General features: G+C 45.0%; 1 protein-coding gene across 1 annotated transcript in view; it reads left to right on the top strand.

The window, feature by feature from the left end:
• The window catches only part of LOC140398423 (BMP and activin membrane-bound inhibitor homolog), a 49,596-nt gene extending 47,102 nt beyond the window's left edge, over positions 1-2,494 (top strand). Inside the window, exon 3 of the mRNA XM_072487094.1 lies at positions 851-2,494. Coding sequence (XP_072343195.1) covers positions 851-1,269 — 419 coding nt within the window. The 3' untranslated portion in view covers positions 1,270-2,494. The remainder of the gene's footprint in view (positions 1-850) is intronic.
• Positions 2,495-13,343: the final 10,849 nt, after the last annotated feature.

The following is a 13,343-nucleotide window of genomic DNA, read 5'->3' as shown; positions in this document are numbered from 1 at the left end:
TGTTGACTCTATTATAATGCATCGGACACAGAAGTCAATTTGTGCAGAACAAGTTCCCATTAACAGCAATATGATAATGACCCGATAGCACGTTTTTGTGATGTTAATGCTGGATAAATATCGACCAGGACACTAGGACTATCTCTTCTTCAGCATTGTGGCACGTGATTTTTATGTCTACCTGAGACAGGGCCTCAGTTTAATGTTGCACCCAAAAAGGCAGCACATCTGAGAGTGTGGCACTGGCCCAACACTGCACTGGGTTACCAGCCTTGCATTTTGTCCTCAAACCCTCGAATGGATCATGAGCTTTGCACTTTCTGACTCAGAAACAAGGATGCTACTTACTGAGCCATAGTTGACACTCTAATAAATGATGGTGTGGTTCTTGAGGGTGGGGTGAGGGCATCAGAGCTGAGGCCACATTTCTCTGCAGACACCAACGTCACAAACTCTTAACACTTAAATTGCCTTGGTGCAAATATCTTTGCTGCTCCTGTGCTGTGCAATTCATCCCAAAGACCAAGAGCAGATAGGATACGTTGGACCCAAATGGTGTCCCACACTGCCCTCCCACGCGGCCGGACATTACGTTCCCATCGAAGTAAACAGGAATTTAAATGACCCGTCTGCTGGCGGGGGACTTATCGTGGCGGGACTGTAAAATCCTGGCCTATGATTTTAAAGAATTTTGCATTGAGCAGCATATATTAATGCTGCATAGTGACAGGCACAGAACCGTGAATTGGTGTATGTTTTTCTCTCATTGGAATAGTCAAGCTTCTGCATTGATTAGAAATAAACGTGCGTTGCGAAAAATTGCTAACGTGATCTTTCGATCCGATTTCAGACCGGCGAGCCAAGAAGCAGAGGACCTCTGGGAATAGGAACCCGGCCCACCAGCAAGAGGCCAATGCTAAGGAGATCTGGTTCCGGGCAGCCGTGATAGCTGTGTGCATTGCGGGTGCTTTCATCTTGGTGCTGCTAGTCATGTTAGCTCTGCGGATGCTACGTAGTGAGAACAGGCGCCTGCAGCGGCAGCATGAGCAGATGATCTCACGGCTGCACTATGGTTTTCAGAAGCCTCCCACAGAAAGATTCCTGGTAGGAAACTTGGAACTTGAAGCCACAGCAACGGCTGCCAGAGACCATGAAAACTATTGCATAGTGCATAACAAGCAACAGCATTTGGACACGTACAGTGAAAAACCCAGCTCATTTTTTCCTTGGGATGTGCACAGTGCTTACAAGAAGCCAATCCTGGTGTGATTAGGGGTGTTTCTGCTTAACCATGAACTTGTCTGGTAAACACCAAGGCCCACAGTTAACAATCCGTGTTTAAAATTGGCCTCTTTTTTTCTATGAAAACGCAGTCATGATTAATATTGAAACAATTGGCAGCGCTGTTTTGTAGTTTATGACTTGGTTTGATGCCAGTTTCTGATTTGCTGTTTTTGATACCCTGGCACAGTTTTACCTGCCAGTGACCAACTTATGTGATCCTTCGCAGGGGGAATGGAGGGTGGGATGTAGAGTGCAATGTTTTTCTCTGATGTACTTGCCAGACTGTAAACTCCAATAAGACTCTGCTGAATAAGAATTTTGAATACTGATGGATGATGCATGTCAGGCTTATTTACTGATACACACCTTCTGAATGATAATTGTATTATAATGTATATTATGATTACAAATTTTGTAAACGCGGTAATCTTTTTGGTATCTTTATCTGATTACATTTCACACAATCTCTCTGGGACAATCTTCACCTCATTCTCTTACCCTGTGTAAACAATCGGCAGTGGTGGCTCATGTGACTGGATTTTATGAGTCTTTTCGGTCTGAGCTGGGAGGTGGGAATGCTGGCAACATGGCATAGGAAGGCAATGGATGGTGTGCCCATTATCAACCTGCCGCCATGCCATTTTTCCAGCATTAAGAATGTTGGCAATTGACAAACGCACTTGGAGCTCATTTGAGCCAATTCAGTGGCCAATTAAAGGTATCTTCTTGCCATTGCTGGCACTTTGTCAGCAGTTGGGGTGGAGGGAGGATCCTCCGCTGTGCTACGAGATTGCCATGCAGACGCTGGCAGCCTCCCAGTGAGCTCTAGTTGGGGAGGGTGGGTATATGTCCTTGTCGTTGAGCACTCCTTGGCCCATGGAGAGAAATGTCCACCTCCATGGTAATGCATTGATTGACATGCTTGCGTGACACCCCGTCCCAACGCCAACCCTCACTGGGGCACGTCTGACTGACCCCAGCATCCTTATGATTTAATTTACCTGACTGTGAGGGTGTACAACCATCAAGATATCCTTACCCTGCAGGTACAGCCCCAGGAGTGGCCATTGAGCAGGGTGGGATTGTTAAGCTTGGTGAGGACAGTGGACTCATAATGCAGCGGCTCAGGCCCAGGGGACACAGGTTCAAAACAGCAGTTGGTAGCATTTAATTTCAATTAATAAAAAATAAAATCTCGAATTGAAAGCGAGTCTCGGTACAAATTATCATCGATTGTTGTAAAAACTTATCGGGATCACGTATGTGGGCGGCACGGTGGCACAGTGGTTCGCACTGATGCCTCACAGGGCCAGGGACAGGGGTTCGATTCCGGCCTCAGGTGACTGCCAGTATGGAGTTTACACGTTCTCATCGTGTCTGCGTGGGTTTCCTCCTCCACGATGATCCTCAACACTGGTGCTCCACAAGGCTATGGCCTCAGCCCCCTACTATACTCCTTATACACCTATGACTGTGTGGCCAAATTCCCCTCCAACTCAATTTTCAAATTTGCTGATGACACCACCGTAGTGGGTCGGATTTCAAACAATGCGAGACAGAGTACAGGAATGAGATAGAGAATCTGGTGAACTGGTGCAACGACAATAATCTCTCCCTCAATGTCAACAAAACGAAGGAGATTGTCATTGGCAAGTAGTAGAGATCATGCCCTTGTCTACATCAATGGGAACGAAGTAGAAAGGGTCGGGAGCTTCAGGTTTTTAGGTGTACAGATAACTAACAGCCTGCCCTGGTCCCCCTATGCTGACACTATAGTTAAGAAAGCCCACCAACGACTCTACTTTCTCAGAAGACTAAGGAAATTTGGCATGTCAGCTACGACCCTCACCAACTTCTACAGATGCACCATAGAAAGCATTCTTTCTGGTTGTATCACAGCTTGGTATGGAGCCTGCTCTGCCCACGACCGCAGAAAACTACAAAAGGTCGTGAATGTAGCCCAGTCCATCACGCAAACCGGCCTCCCATCCATTGACTCTATCTATAATTCCCGCTGCCTCAGAAAGGCAGCCAGCATAATTAAGGACCCCACGCACTCCGGACATACTCTCTTCCACCTTCTTCCGTCAGGAAAAAGATACCAAAGTTTAAGGTCACATACCAACCGACTCAAGAACAGCTTCTTCCCTACTGCCATCAAACTTTTGAATGGACCTACCTCGTATTAAGTTGCTCCTTTCTCTTCACCTTGCTATAACTGTAACATTATATTCTGCAGTCTCTCCTTCCTTCCCTCTGTACGGGATGCATTGTTTGTACAGCATGCAAGAAACAATACTTTTCACTGTATACTAATACATGTGACAATAATAAATCAAATCAAATCAAAGATGTGCAGGCCAGACAGAGTAGCATGATTAATGCACGGGATTACGGGGATAGGGAAGGGGGGTGGACCTAGGTGGAGGGCTTTTTCAGCGGGTCAGTGCAGACAGAATGGGCAGAATGGCCTCCTTCTGCACGTAGGGATTCTATGGATGGATCCTATGTCCTTTAGGGAAAGAAATCTGCCATTCGCACTTGGTCTGGCCTATAGGTGACTCCAGGTCCACAACAATCTATATAGTGGCTGTGGTTAAAACAGCCGTGTCTTAACTGCCCTCTGAAATTGCCCAGCAAGCCTCTCATAGAACATAGAAAATACAGCACAGAACAGGCCCTTTGGCCCACGATGTTGTGCCGAACCTTTGTCCCAGATTAATCATAGATTATCATTGAATTTACAGTGCAGAAGGAGGCCATTCGGCCCCCTGAGTCTGCACCGGCTCTTGGAAAGAGCACCCTACCCAAACTCAACACCTCCACCCAACACCAAGGGCAATTTTGGACACTAAGGGCAATTTATCATGGCCAATCCACCTACCCTGCACATCTTTGGACTGTGGGAGGAAACCGGAGCACCCGGAGGAAACCCACGCAGACACGGGGAGGACGTGCAGACTCCGCACAGACAGTGACCCAAGCCGGAATCGAACCTGGGACCCTGGAGCTGTGAAGCAATTGTGATATCCACAATGCTACCATGCTGCCCTTAAGAACAAATAAATCTACACTATATCATTTTACCGTAATCCATGTACCTATCCAATAGCTGCTTGAAGGTCCCTAATGTTTTCGACTCAACTACTTCCACAGGCAGTGCATTCCATGCCCCCACTACTCTCTGGGTAAAGAACCTAACTCTGATATCCCTCCTATATCTTCCACCTTTCACCTTAAAATTATGTCCCCTTGTAATGCTTTGTTCCACCCGGGGAAAAAGTCTCTGACTGTCTACTCTATCTATTCCCCTGATCATCTTATCAACCTCTATCAAGTCGCCCCTCATCCTTCTCCGTTCTAATGAGAAAAGGCCACCAATCTTCGTATCGTCTGCAAATTTACTGACCGACCCTTCAACTCCCTCATCCAAGTCATTAATGAAAATCACAAACAGCAGGGGACCCAGAACTTATCCCTGCGGTACGCCACTGGTAACTGGGATCCAGGCTGATTATTTGCCATCCACCACCACTCTCTGACTTCTATCGGTTAGCCAGTTCGTTATCCAACTGGCCAAATTTCCCACTATCCCATGCCTCCATACTTTCTGCAGAAGCCTACCATGGGGAACCTTATCAAATGCCTTACTAAAATCCATGTACACTACATCCACTGCTTTACCTTCATCCACATGCTTGGTCACCTCCTCAAAGAATTCAATAAGATTTGTAAGGCAAGACCTACCCCTCACAAATCCGTGCTGACTATCCCTAATCAAGCAGTGTCTTTCCAGATGCTCAGAAATCCTATCCTTCAGTACCCTTTCCATTACTTTGCCTACCACCGAAGTAAGACTAACTGGCCTGTAATTCCCAGGGTTATCCCTAGTCCCTTTTTTGAACAGGGGCACGACATTCGCCACTCTCCAATCCCCTGGTACCACCCCTGTTGACAGTGAGGATGAAAAGAACTGTCCTCTCAGTTCAAGATCAGTTACGGATGAGCAACAAATGCTGGCCTTGCCAGCGATGACCACACCCATGAAATAATAAAAACAAAAGCTGCCAGTAGCTCTTGGGGATGGGCCACTATTCCTGATATGAGTGCCAGCAACTTAATTAGATGTTGCTAAAAAAAACTTGTCCCTATGTCCTGCTCCCCCTCAAAGCAGTTTGCCCCTCCAACCCCAGCCCAACCAACTTTCAGCCTTGACGGTGGGACCCCAAGGTCAGAGCTACAAAACTTGGGAGGGAACAGAACAGACAGACAATGCAAAGCCAATGGGAGAAAGCATGAAACACTGTGGTAAAATACAAAATTGGATGTGAACTAAGCTAAAAAATGGACATGGTCCATCTAGCTCACTCTCTACCATCCTGGCAACCTCACAATACAATGGTAGTGGAGTTGATACAGAGCAAAGGGCTCTATTATCTGCCTAAACAATTTACCTGAGACCTAATCTCAAATAGTCACCTCTACAGCAACTATGCAACTTTTTTTTCAGCCACCGTAAAGAGTTCTTGAGCTGCTCTGCGTGAGTTCGCCCGCTTAGTGCCAGATTAGGGGTGGATCTGTGCAGTTGAATCATGCCCACAGTGGTACTGGCTGAGGCTGCCTGAACTATCCTCTTACAACAAGCAGAGAATTGAGATTTCACCCCTTCCTGTAGCATTCTATTCCAGTTAAGATTTCAGGTGGCAAGATGTTGTGATGCCCACTGTACTTTTCCAACCACTTGCCTGTGAACAAAATGGGGCTGTGCCTATCTTTTATGATGAACTATGTTAAGCACAGGGAGAAGCCAGGAGGGTTTCACATCCAAGCTTGTTACTGTTACTGGTAGATCCCTGTCTAGCGTTTAAGCAGAGTTGTTTAAATCCGGGCTGTTCAGCGAGAATACCAGGGAATATTACAGAGCTTTTAGTTAACCACAGAAAAGCTATCAGCATAATTGATGACAGCACATCCAGACTCTGTCTCTCCCCACAGACAGAAATACCAGTTGTAAGAGTCAGTCCAGAAACAAATGAAACCCTTTTGACTTGACTCAAATTATATTAACCAGCTCTTTTGTAGATTCTTAAAGAGGGATTTTTAATTAGTTTTTGTTTAAGTTTGCTGAGTGTAAATCGGCAGGTAATTGTACCTGAGGCTGTGCGCTCATTGAGGGATTTGGTTTTTATGATAGTTCAAGAAGAATTGCAGGCATTTATCAGGGTATAGATAGGGTGAAAGTTGAATTACATCTGTACAGATCACTAGTTCGAGGTCACTGGAGGAAAATGGGCACATCATCTCAAGAAGGATATATTAGTCCTGAAGGGGGTGCCGTCTAGATTCAGCAGAAAGCTACCAGGGTTAAAAGGGTTACATTATGAGGACAGTTTTCACAGATTAGGCTTGCATTTCCCCAAGTATAGAAGATTGAGGGCAGAATTTACTGCCCTACCCTATGGCACTGAAACAGGCGGGAAGTTGGCTGGTAAGGATTCGCCACTTCTGTGCCTCCACCTTGATTAGGTTCCTGACAGGAAGGCAAATGAACAAGCATCCTGCCCTGCCATCAATTGAGGCCTATAAATGGGCAATTAATGCTCATTTAAGGTCTCATGTATTAAACCAGCAGCAGGCAAGGGGCTCGGCATTCAGACAGCACAACAAGCCAACCCTGACATGTTTGGTTGTGGACTCCAAGGGAAGGTTGCTCGTTCAAAGGAACTCAATTCCTAATCGAAGGGCCTGACATCAGGAAGGGGGTGGGGAGCCTGCTGAGAGCTAAATGCTACCCTTGCTACCGACCTGGCCTTGCCTCACCCTGCAACCCCCAGTCCATGAACCTCCTCCCGCCATCATTCACCTGTGATCTGGGTCCTTGACAACACTGGGTCCTGGATGGTGTATGTGGTCGGGGTTGTTGTCATGCCAGCAGCAGCTACCGTCTCCCAGTAGCTCCGCAATTTCGTAGAACCATCAACATCTGACTGGCTGGAAACTCCCGGTGGGTGGAATCTCTGCCGCCGGCGTCCTTGATCTCAGGGATGCCCTGCCGCTGGCATCTCAAGTACCGAAATGGAATTTAAATCTCTGGGCCTTCCTTAAAAGAAGCGACACAAGCAAGGCTCTTTCCAGTCCAAGACCCCAGTCGCATCCATTAAATATCACCCTAAGGGATGATCTAATTGAGGTGCATAAAAATATGCAAGAAGTTGATAGGGTGGATTGAGAGAAAATATTTCCTTAGGTGGGTGAGTCCAGAACAGGGGCATAAACATAAAATGAGAGATTATTCATTCAGGTGTGACACCAGATAGAACTTCTCCACGAGAGCAATTAAATTCTGAAACAGTCTCCCCCAAAAGTTATCGAGGCTGCATTGATTGAAATTTTTCAAAACTGAGATTACTGGATTTTTGTTAAGTAGCTTTAAGGATTAAAGAACCAAGAAGAGTGGATGGAATCGAAAATACAAATCAACCATGAACTAATTGAATGGTGGAACGGACTCAAGGGGCTGCACAGCCTACTTCTGTTCCTATGTTTTTAAAAGATATCCAAGTTTTGAGAATGTGTCACACAGCCTCACATTTACATTTATCTATCACTAAAAAATATACACACATAGTCTTAAAAAAACTGGGCAAAATGTAATCCCCCCTCGAGTGTGGGCTGGGAGTGGAGTAGCGTTGAATTAGGATGGAAGGCGGAGTTGAGTTGAGTTCCCATCTTCTTCCCCACCTAACACCTGATTAAGTCATGATGGCGAAGGCCAGGGATGTTCCTCCGGCCCGGAGGCCATGAGAAGCCCTTACGTGGCCAACTTGTTGTACTGCAGCAGCAAGGGGGTGGGAGTGTAGGGTGGGGGCCAATTGTACGCCACATCGCGAGGTCATCCAGTAAAAACTGACAGCCTCCCTTGTGGACTTGAGAGGTTTCCCCTGACCAAGCACCGTGTGGCCCATGAAAGGGGCACGGTGACAAGGGCCTCTCATTCTTAAAGGAAACCCTTGCCCTCAGGACAGGCCACTCCCCCTCTCTGCACATTTTGAGGTTCAAGTAGAATCATCCATTCAGGAATTCATCAAGAGTTTCAGCGTAGTGGCTGAAACTACCTCAAGGTTGCAACAAAATTCTTGTGGGTGATGTTGTCTGAAAAATGCTGGGTGTGTTAGATCAGGAATGTCTCATTATTCAGGATCTGGTGCTGCTCAGTGGCAGGATATGATGCAATGATAACCAAGAGCACCGTTTTGCTGGAATTGCAGAAAAATGGGCAGAATCACAGAAGATGTTCCTGAAAATACTCGTATAAATTCTTAAATCCAAAGCAATAAATGTGGAATTTGCCTTATTCCGTTACTAACAACTTTTCGTGCAATAAATGAGTAGAATAACAACTGTAACTGTGATGGTTGTGAGGTTATTTTAGCCCAGGTTGTTGTGGCGCTTTGTTCACCTCTGGTCATAGATTATCATAGAATTTACAGTGCAGTCGTTTCTGTTAGTCAATAAATCTATGGTTGGAATTTACTGCTCTTTAAAACAATGTAAGTGTGGGACCATATCGGAGTCTTGGCCCCACTGTGTCTGTGGTTGTCCCTCCTGAGCGAGCTTGCTGGAGGCGGTTAATGAGCAGGCTGCCTCTGCGTTTTCAATTCAGTTTAGGGAGGGTGGGTGGGCTGGGCAGGTGGGAGGGCCAATCAGATTGCCCAAAGCACAGGGTAGATGATCTGAATAGAGCATGAGAGTAGCACAAAATGGAAGCACAGTTGTCATCACACCCTCCTGTTGAGCTATTCATTTATTGCACTATAAGTTGTTAGTAACTGAATAAGGCAAATTCCACATCTATTGCTTTGGATTTAAGAATTTATACGAGTATTTTCAGGAACATCTTCTGTGATTCTGCCCATTTTTCTGCAATTCCAGCAAAACGGTGCTCTTGGTTATCATTGCATCATATCCTGCCACTGAGCAGCACCAGATCCTGAATAATGAGACATTCCTGATCTAACACACCCAGCATTTTTCAGACAACATCACCCACAAGAATCTTGTTGCAACCTTGAGGTAGTTTCAGCCACTACTGTCTGGTGGGTCATTCGGCAGGTGAGGTGAATCGACTCGCAAGTCTTTGTGGGCAGGAGGCCTGAGGATTGTTGGTTTACATTCTCAAGATTAGAATTCCACTCTGGTTTTGCGGTGCCCTGACTTCCGACTCTGCTCTCACCCGCAGCAAGATCTCACACTCTTTAAGGTCAGCTTCCAAAGTCGCCAGCACAGACCTGTGAAGACTCTGCTCCATGGGACTGGGATCCTGTTATAAAACCAGAAGCAACCAATGGAGATTGGATTACTATCTGGTTGTTATATTATTTTAAATATGTGCTATTCCATTGAGTTTTATTTATATTTGCTATGAATATATTTGCGCACCTTGTGCAGGAATGAAACTTCAACAAGTCAAACTGAATATCTCCCTTGACTAATTCTCCCAATTAAAGAAGGCCCCATATAGTTACCAGTCGCAATTCTTCAAAGCAGGGAAATTCTAACGCATTACTGCCTAACAGATTTTATCTGGGAACAAGTGACTTAAAGAATATTGAGCTTCTCTAGGTATGGGTGTGTCATATGGCAGGAGTTGGAGGCTGTGCAAAATTCACTCAAGCATTGCACTAACAGAAAAAAATGCTCGGCAATCACTTAATTCTATGTTTACCAGTGGAATCCTAAGCTGTCCAGTGAATCAAGCCAGATGACAATTGAAACTATAACGAGATTGCACCTGAAATGCTTGAATACTGTTCATTATTATGAAGGAGTCCAAATATTGGGACATAACATTGTTGGACACAGCTGTATTTCATTGCCTGTGGTGTTCCCACAAGAGATCAACCCACAAAGGACCTATGGGAGAGCTAACTAAGACTTGGATAAATAAACCACCAAATCCAGCTTAAACTGTATTTTATGAAACTGCCAGTAGATTCCCCATTATTACTGTCATTTATTGTCAGAGACTTGAGCACAAATATCTACTCCCTTGCACACTGAGGAAGTGCTACCATGTCGGAAGTGCCGTCTTTCAGATGAGTGTTTTAACTGAGAATCAGCCTGCCCTCTCAGGTGGATGTAAAAGATCCCACGTCGCTATTTTGAAGAAAAGCAGGGGAATTATCCCCAATGGCCTGGCCAACAACCATTTCTCAATCAACAACACAAAAACAACTTATCTGATCATGATAATATTGCTAATTATGAGAGTTGACTGTCTGCAAATTGGCTGCTGCATTTCATACAATGACTACACTTCGAAAGTATTAAATTGACTGTAAACACAGATGTTCTGAAGTAAGGTGCTACATCATGCGTTAATGTCCCTCGCTGACCAATGCATGTCTTACATGGTGGAACTCCCGGTGTATATTTCAGGTGGACTGCAGTGTGTTCAAGAAGATGACACTGCGATGAATGGAGCATTTAGGAATATTGGCTTCTAAGCATTCGGACAATTTAAGGGTTAAAAGCCGAGGGTTATAGTGTGTTTGACTGCAGTGGTCATGTTTTTAAAAAGGATTTTGTTTTGTAAAGGCCTGGGAGTTTCTCAGAAACAGCAGTTGAAATTGACCAGAGGAATGTGGCTTGACTGGGGAAGTCCCTGGAAAGTTAATGTACTTTTGCAGCCTGTTCGTTCGTTTTTCAGCTTGAGGAGATAATAATAATCTTTTATTGTCACAAGTAGGCTTACATTAACAGTGCAATGAAGTTACTGTGAAAAGCCCGAGTTACCACATTTTGGCGCCTGATCGGGTACACAGAGGGAGAATTCAGAATTCTCAGCTGGTACGGGAATTGAACTCACGCTGCTGGCCTTGTCCTGCATTACAAACCAGCTATCTAGCCCACTGAGATAAACCAGCCCTAAGGTAAAGACGGAGCCCAGGAATGCAGTTAGGAGAAGCTTTGACAGAGAGAAGAGAGGAATTCTGATCTGCCTGAAAATGAGTCCATCATTTTCTCAGGGTAGGATAGTTATAAAAGAGTAATTATCTGTAAAGCAGAGCAGTCTTGTCTGGGGACAAGGACGAAGCCGAAACACGGCAGTGAAACCAGCTTTTTGAAGATATTCAGCCAGAGTCTGAAGGGGCTCTGACAGGATTCTGTTTTATAAAACAAGTATTACTCTAGGCCATGCTAATTTTAAGATGGATTGAGAGCTGTATGTTTCTTTACTTGTTGTTCAATGGGAAATTGAGTCGGAGTGTTAAGGGGTAATCGGAAACTGTTCTTTTCAGGTGTGAAGTTAAAAGGTTTAATATTGTATTCATAATAAAGTTTTGTTTTCAAAATACCAAAGCCCTATTTCTTCATGCAATCACTCCTGGAGCCAATCATTCTTTCTGCAAATAACTAAAATATTGGGGTTTAGTCCAATATCCTCGCCACTGTTGGCGGTCTAATCTGGGGTTGTAATACTCACCAGCTTCGTCTCAGGAGCAATTATGGATGGGCAGCAAATATCTGCCTTGCCCGCGACACATCTCATAAAAAAGTGGCTGAGAAGCAGCAACTTGAGTTATATAAATCTGTCAGACTTGCAGTGCACACTGGGTGCTTTATCATGCCAGCAGATTTTACCTGTTCAATACTTGTAAAATTGCAACATAAAATGGATAACAAATGTGCTGCAAACTTTGTTAAAAATAGCTAATAGACAAACTGCGAATTTGGGCTCAGTAGCCCCCTTTATTTGATATTGTCAAAGTCCCAGGGTTCCAAAATGGCTTCCGCAATGTGTGCACTCACTTCCGGAGTGTAGCACCCCAGATGCCATTTTGAGAATGGTGTTAACGCACCATTAACATCTGATGGAAGTATGAAGCAGGAAGACTATGACATCAATGAGCATGCCACTCTGATATAGAAAATACAGCACAGAACAGGCCCCCTCGGCCCACGATGTTGTGCCGATCTTTTGTCCTAGATTAAGAATTAATCTACACCCCATCATTCTCCCGTAATCCATGTACCTATCCAATAGCCGCTTGAAGGTCTCTAATGTTTCTGGCACAACTACTTCCACAGGCAGTGCATTCCATGCCCCCACTACTCTCTGGGTAAAGAACCTACATCTGACATCCCCCCTATATCTTCCACCATTCATCTTAAATTTATGTCCCATTGTAATGGTTTGTTCTACCCGGGGAAAAAGTCTCTGACTGTCTACTCCATCTATTCCCCTGATCATCTTATAAACCTACATCAAGTCTCCCCTCATCCTTCTCCGTTCTAATGAGAAAAGGCCTAGCACCCTCAACCTTTCCTCGTAAGACCTACTCTCCATTCCAGGCAACATCCTGGTAAATTTCCTTTGCACCTTTTCCAAAGCTTCCAGATCCTTCCTAAAATGAGGCGACCAGAACTGCACACAGTACTCCAAATGTGGCCTTACCAAGGTTTTGTACAACTGCATCATCACCTCACAGCTCTTAAATTCAAACCCTCTGCTAATGAACGCTAGCACACCATAGGTCTTCTTCAGAGCTCTATCCACTTGAGTGACAACTTTCAAAGATCTATGACCATAGACCCCAAGATCTCTCTGCTCCTCCACATTGCCAAGAACCCTACTGTTAACCCTGTATTCCGCATTCATATTTGTCCTTCCAAAATGGACAACCTCACACTTTTCAGGGTTAAACTCCATCTGCCACTTCTCAGCCCAGCTCTGCATCCTACCTATGTCTCTTTGCAGCCAACAAAAGCCCTCCGCACTATTCACAACTCCACTAATCTTCGTATCATCTGCAAATTTACTGACCCACCCTTCAATTTCCTCATCCAAGTCATTGATGAAAATCACAAACAGCAGAGGATCCAGAACTGATCCCTGCGGTAAGTCACAGGTAACTGGGCTCCAGGCTGAATATTTGCCGTCCACCACCACTCTCTGACTTCAATCGGTTACCCAGGTCGTTATCTAACTGGCCAAATTTCCCACTATCCCATGCCTCCTTACATTCTGCACAAGCCTACCATAAAGTCAGCATTGC

This window comes from Scyliorhinus torazame, chromosome 21 (assembly GCF_047496885.1).
Source record: "Scyliorhinus torazame isolate Kashiwa2021f chromosome 21, sScyTor2.1, whole genome shotgun sequence".
NCBI classification, from domain to species: Eukaryota; Metazoa; Chordata; class Chondrichthyes; order Carcharhiniformes; family Scyliorhinidae; genus Scyliorhinus; species Scyliorhinus torazame.
This window is presented reverse-complemented; position numbering and strand designations above follow the sequence as displayed.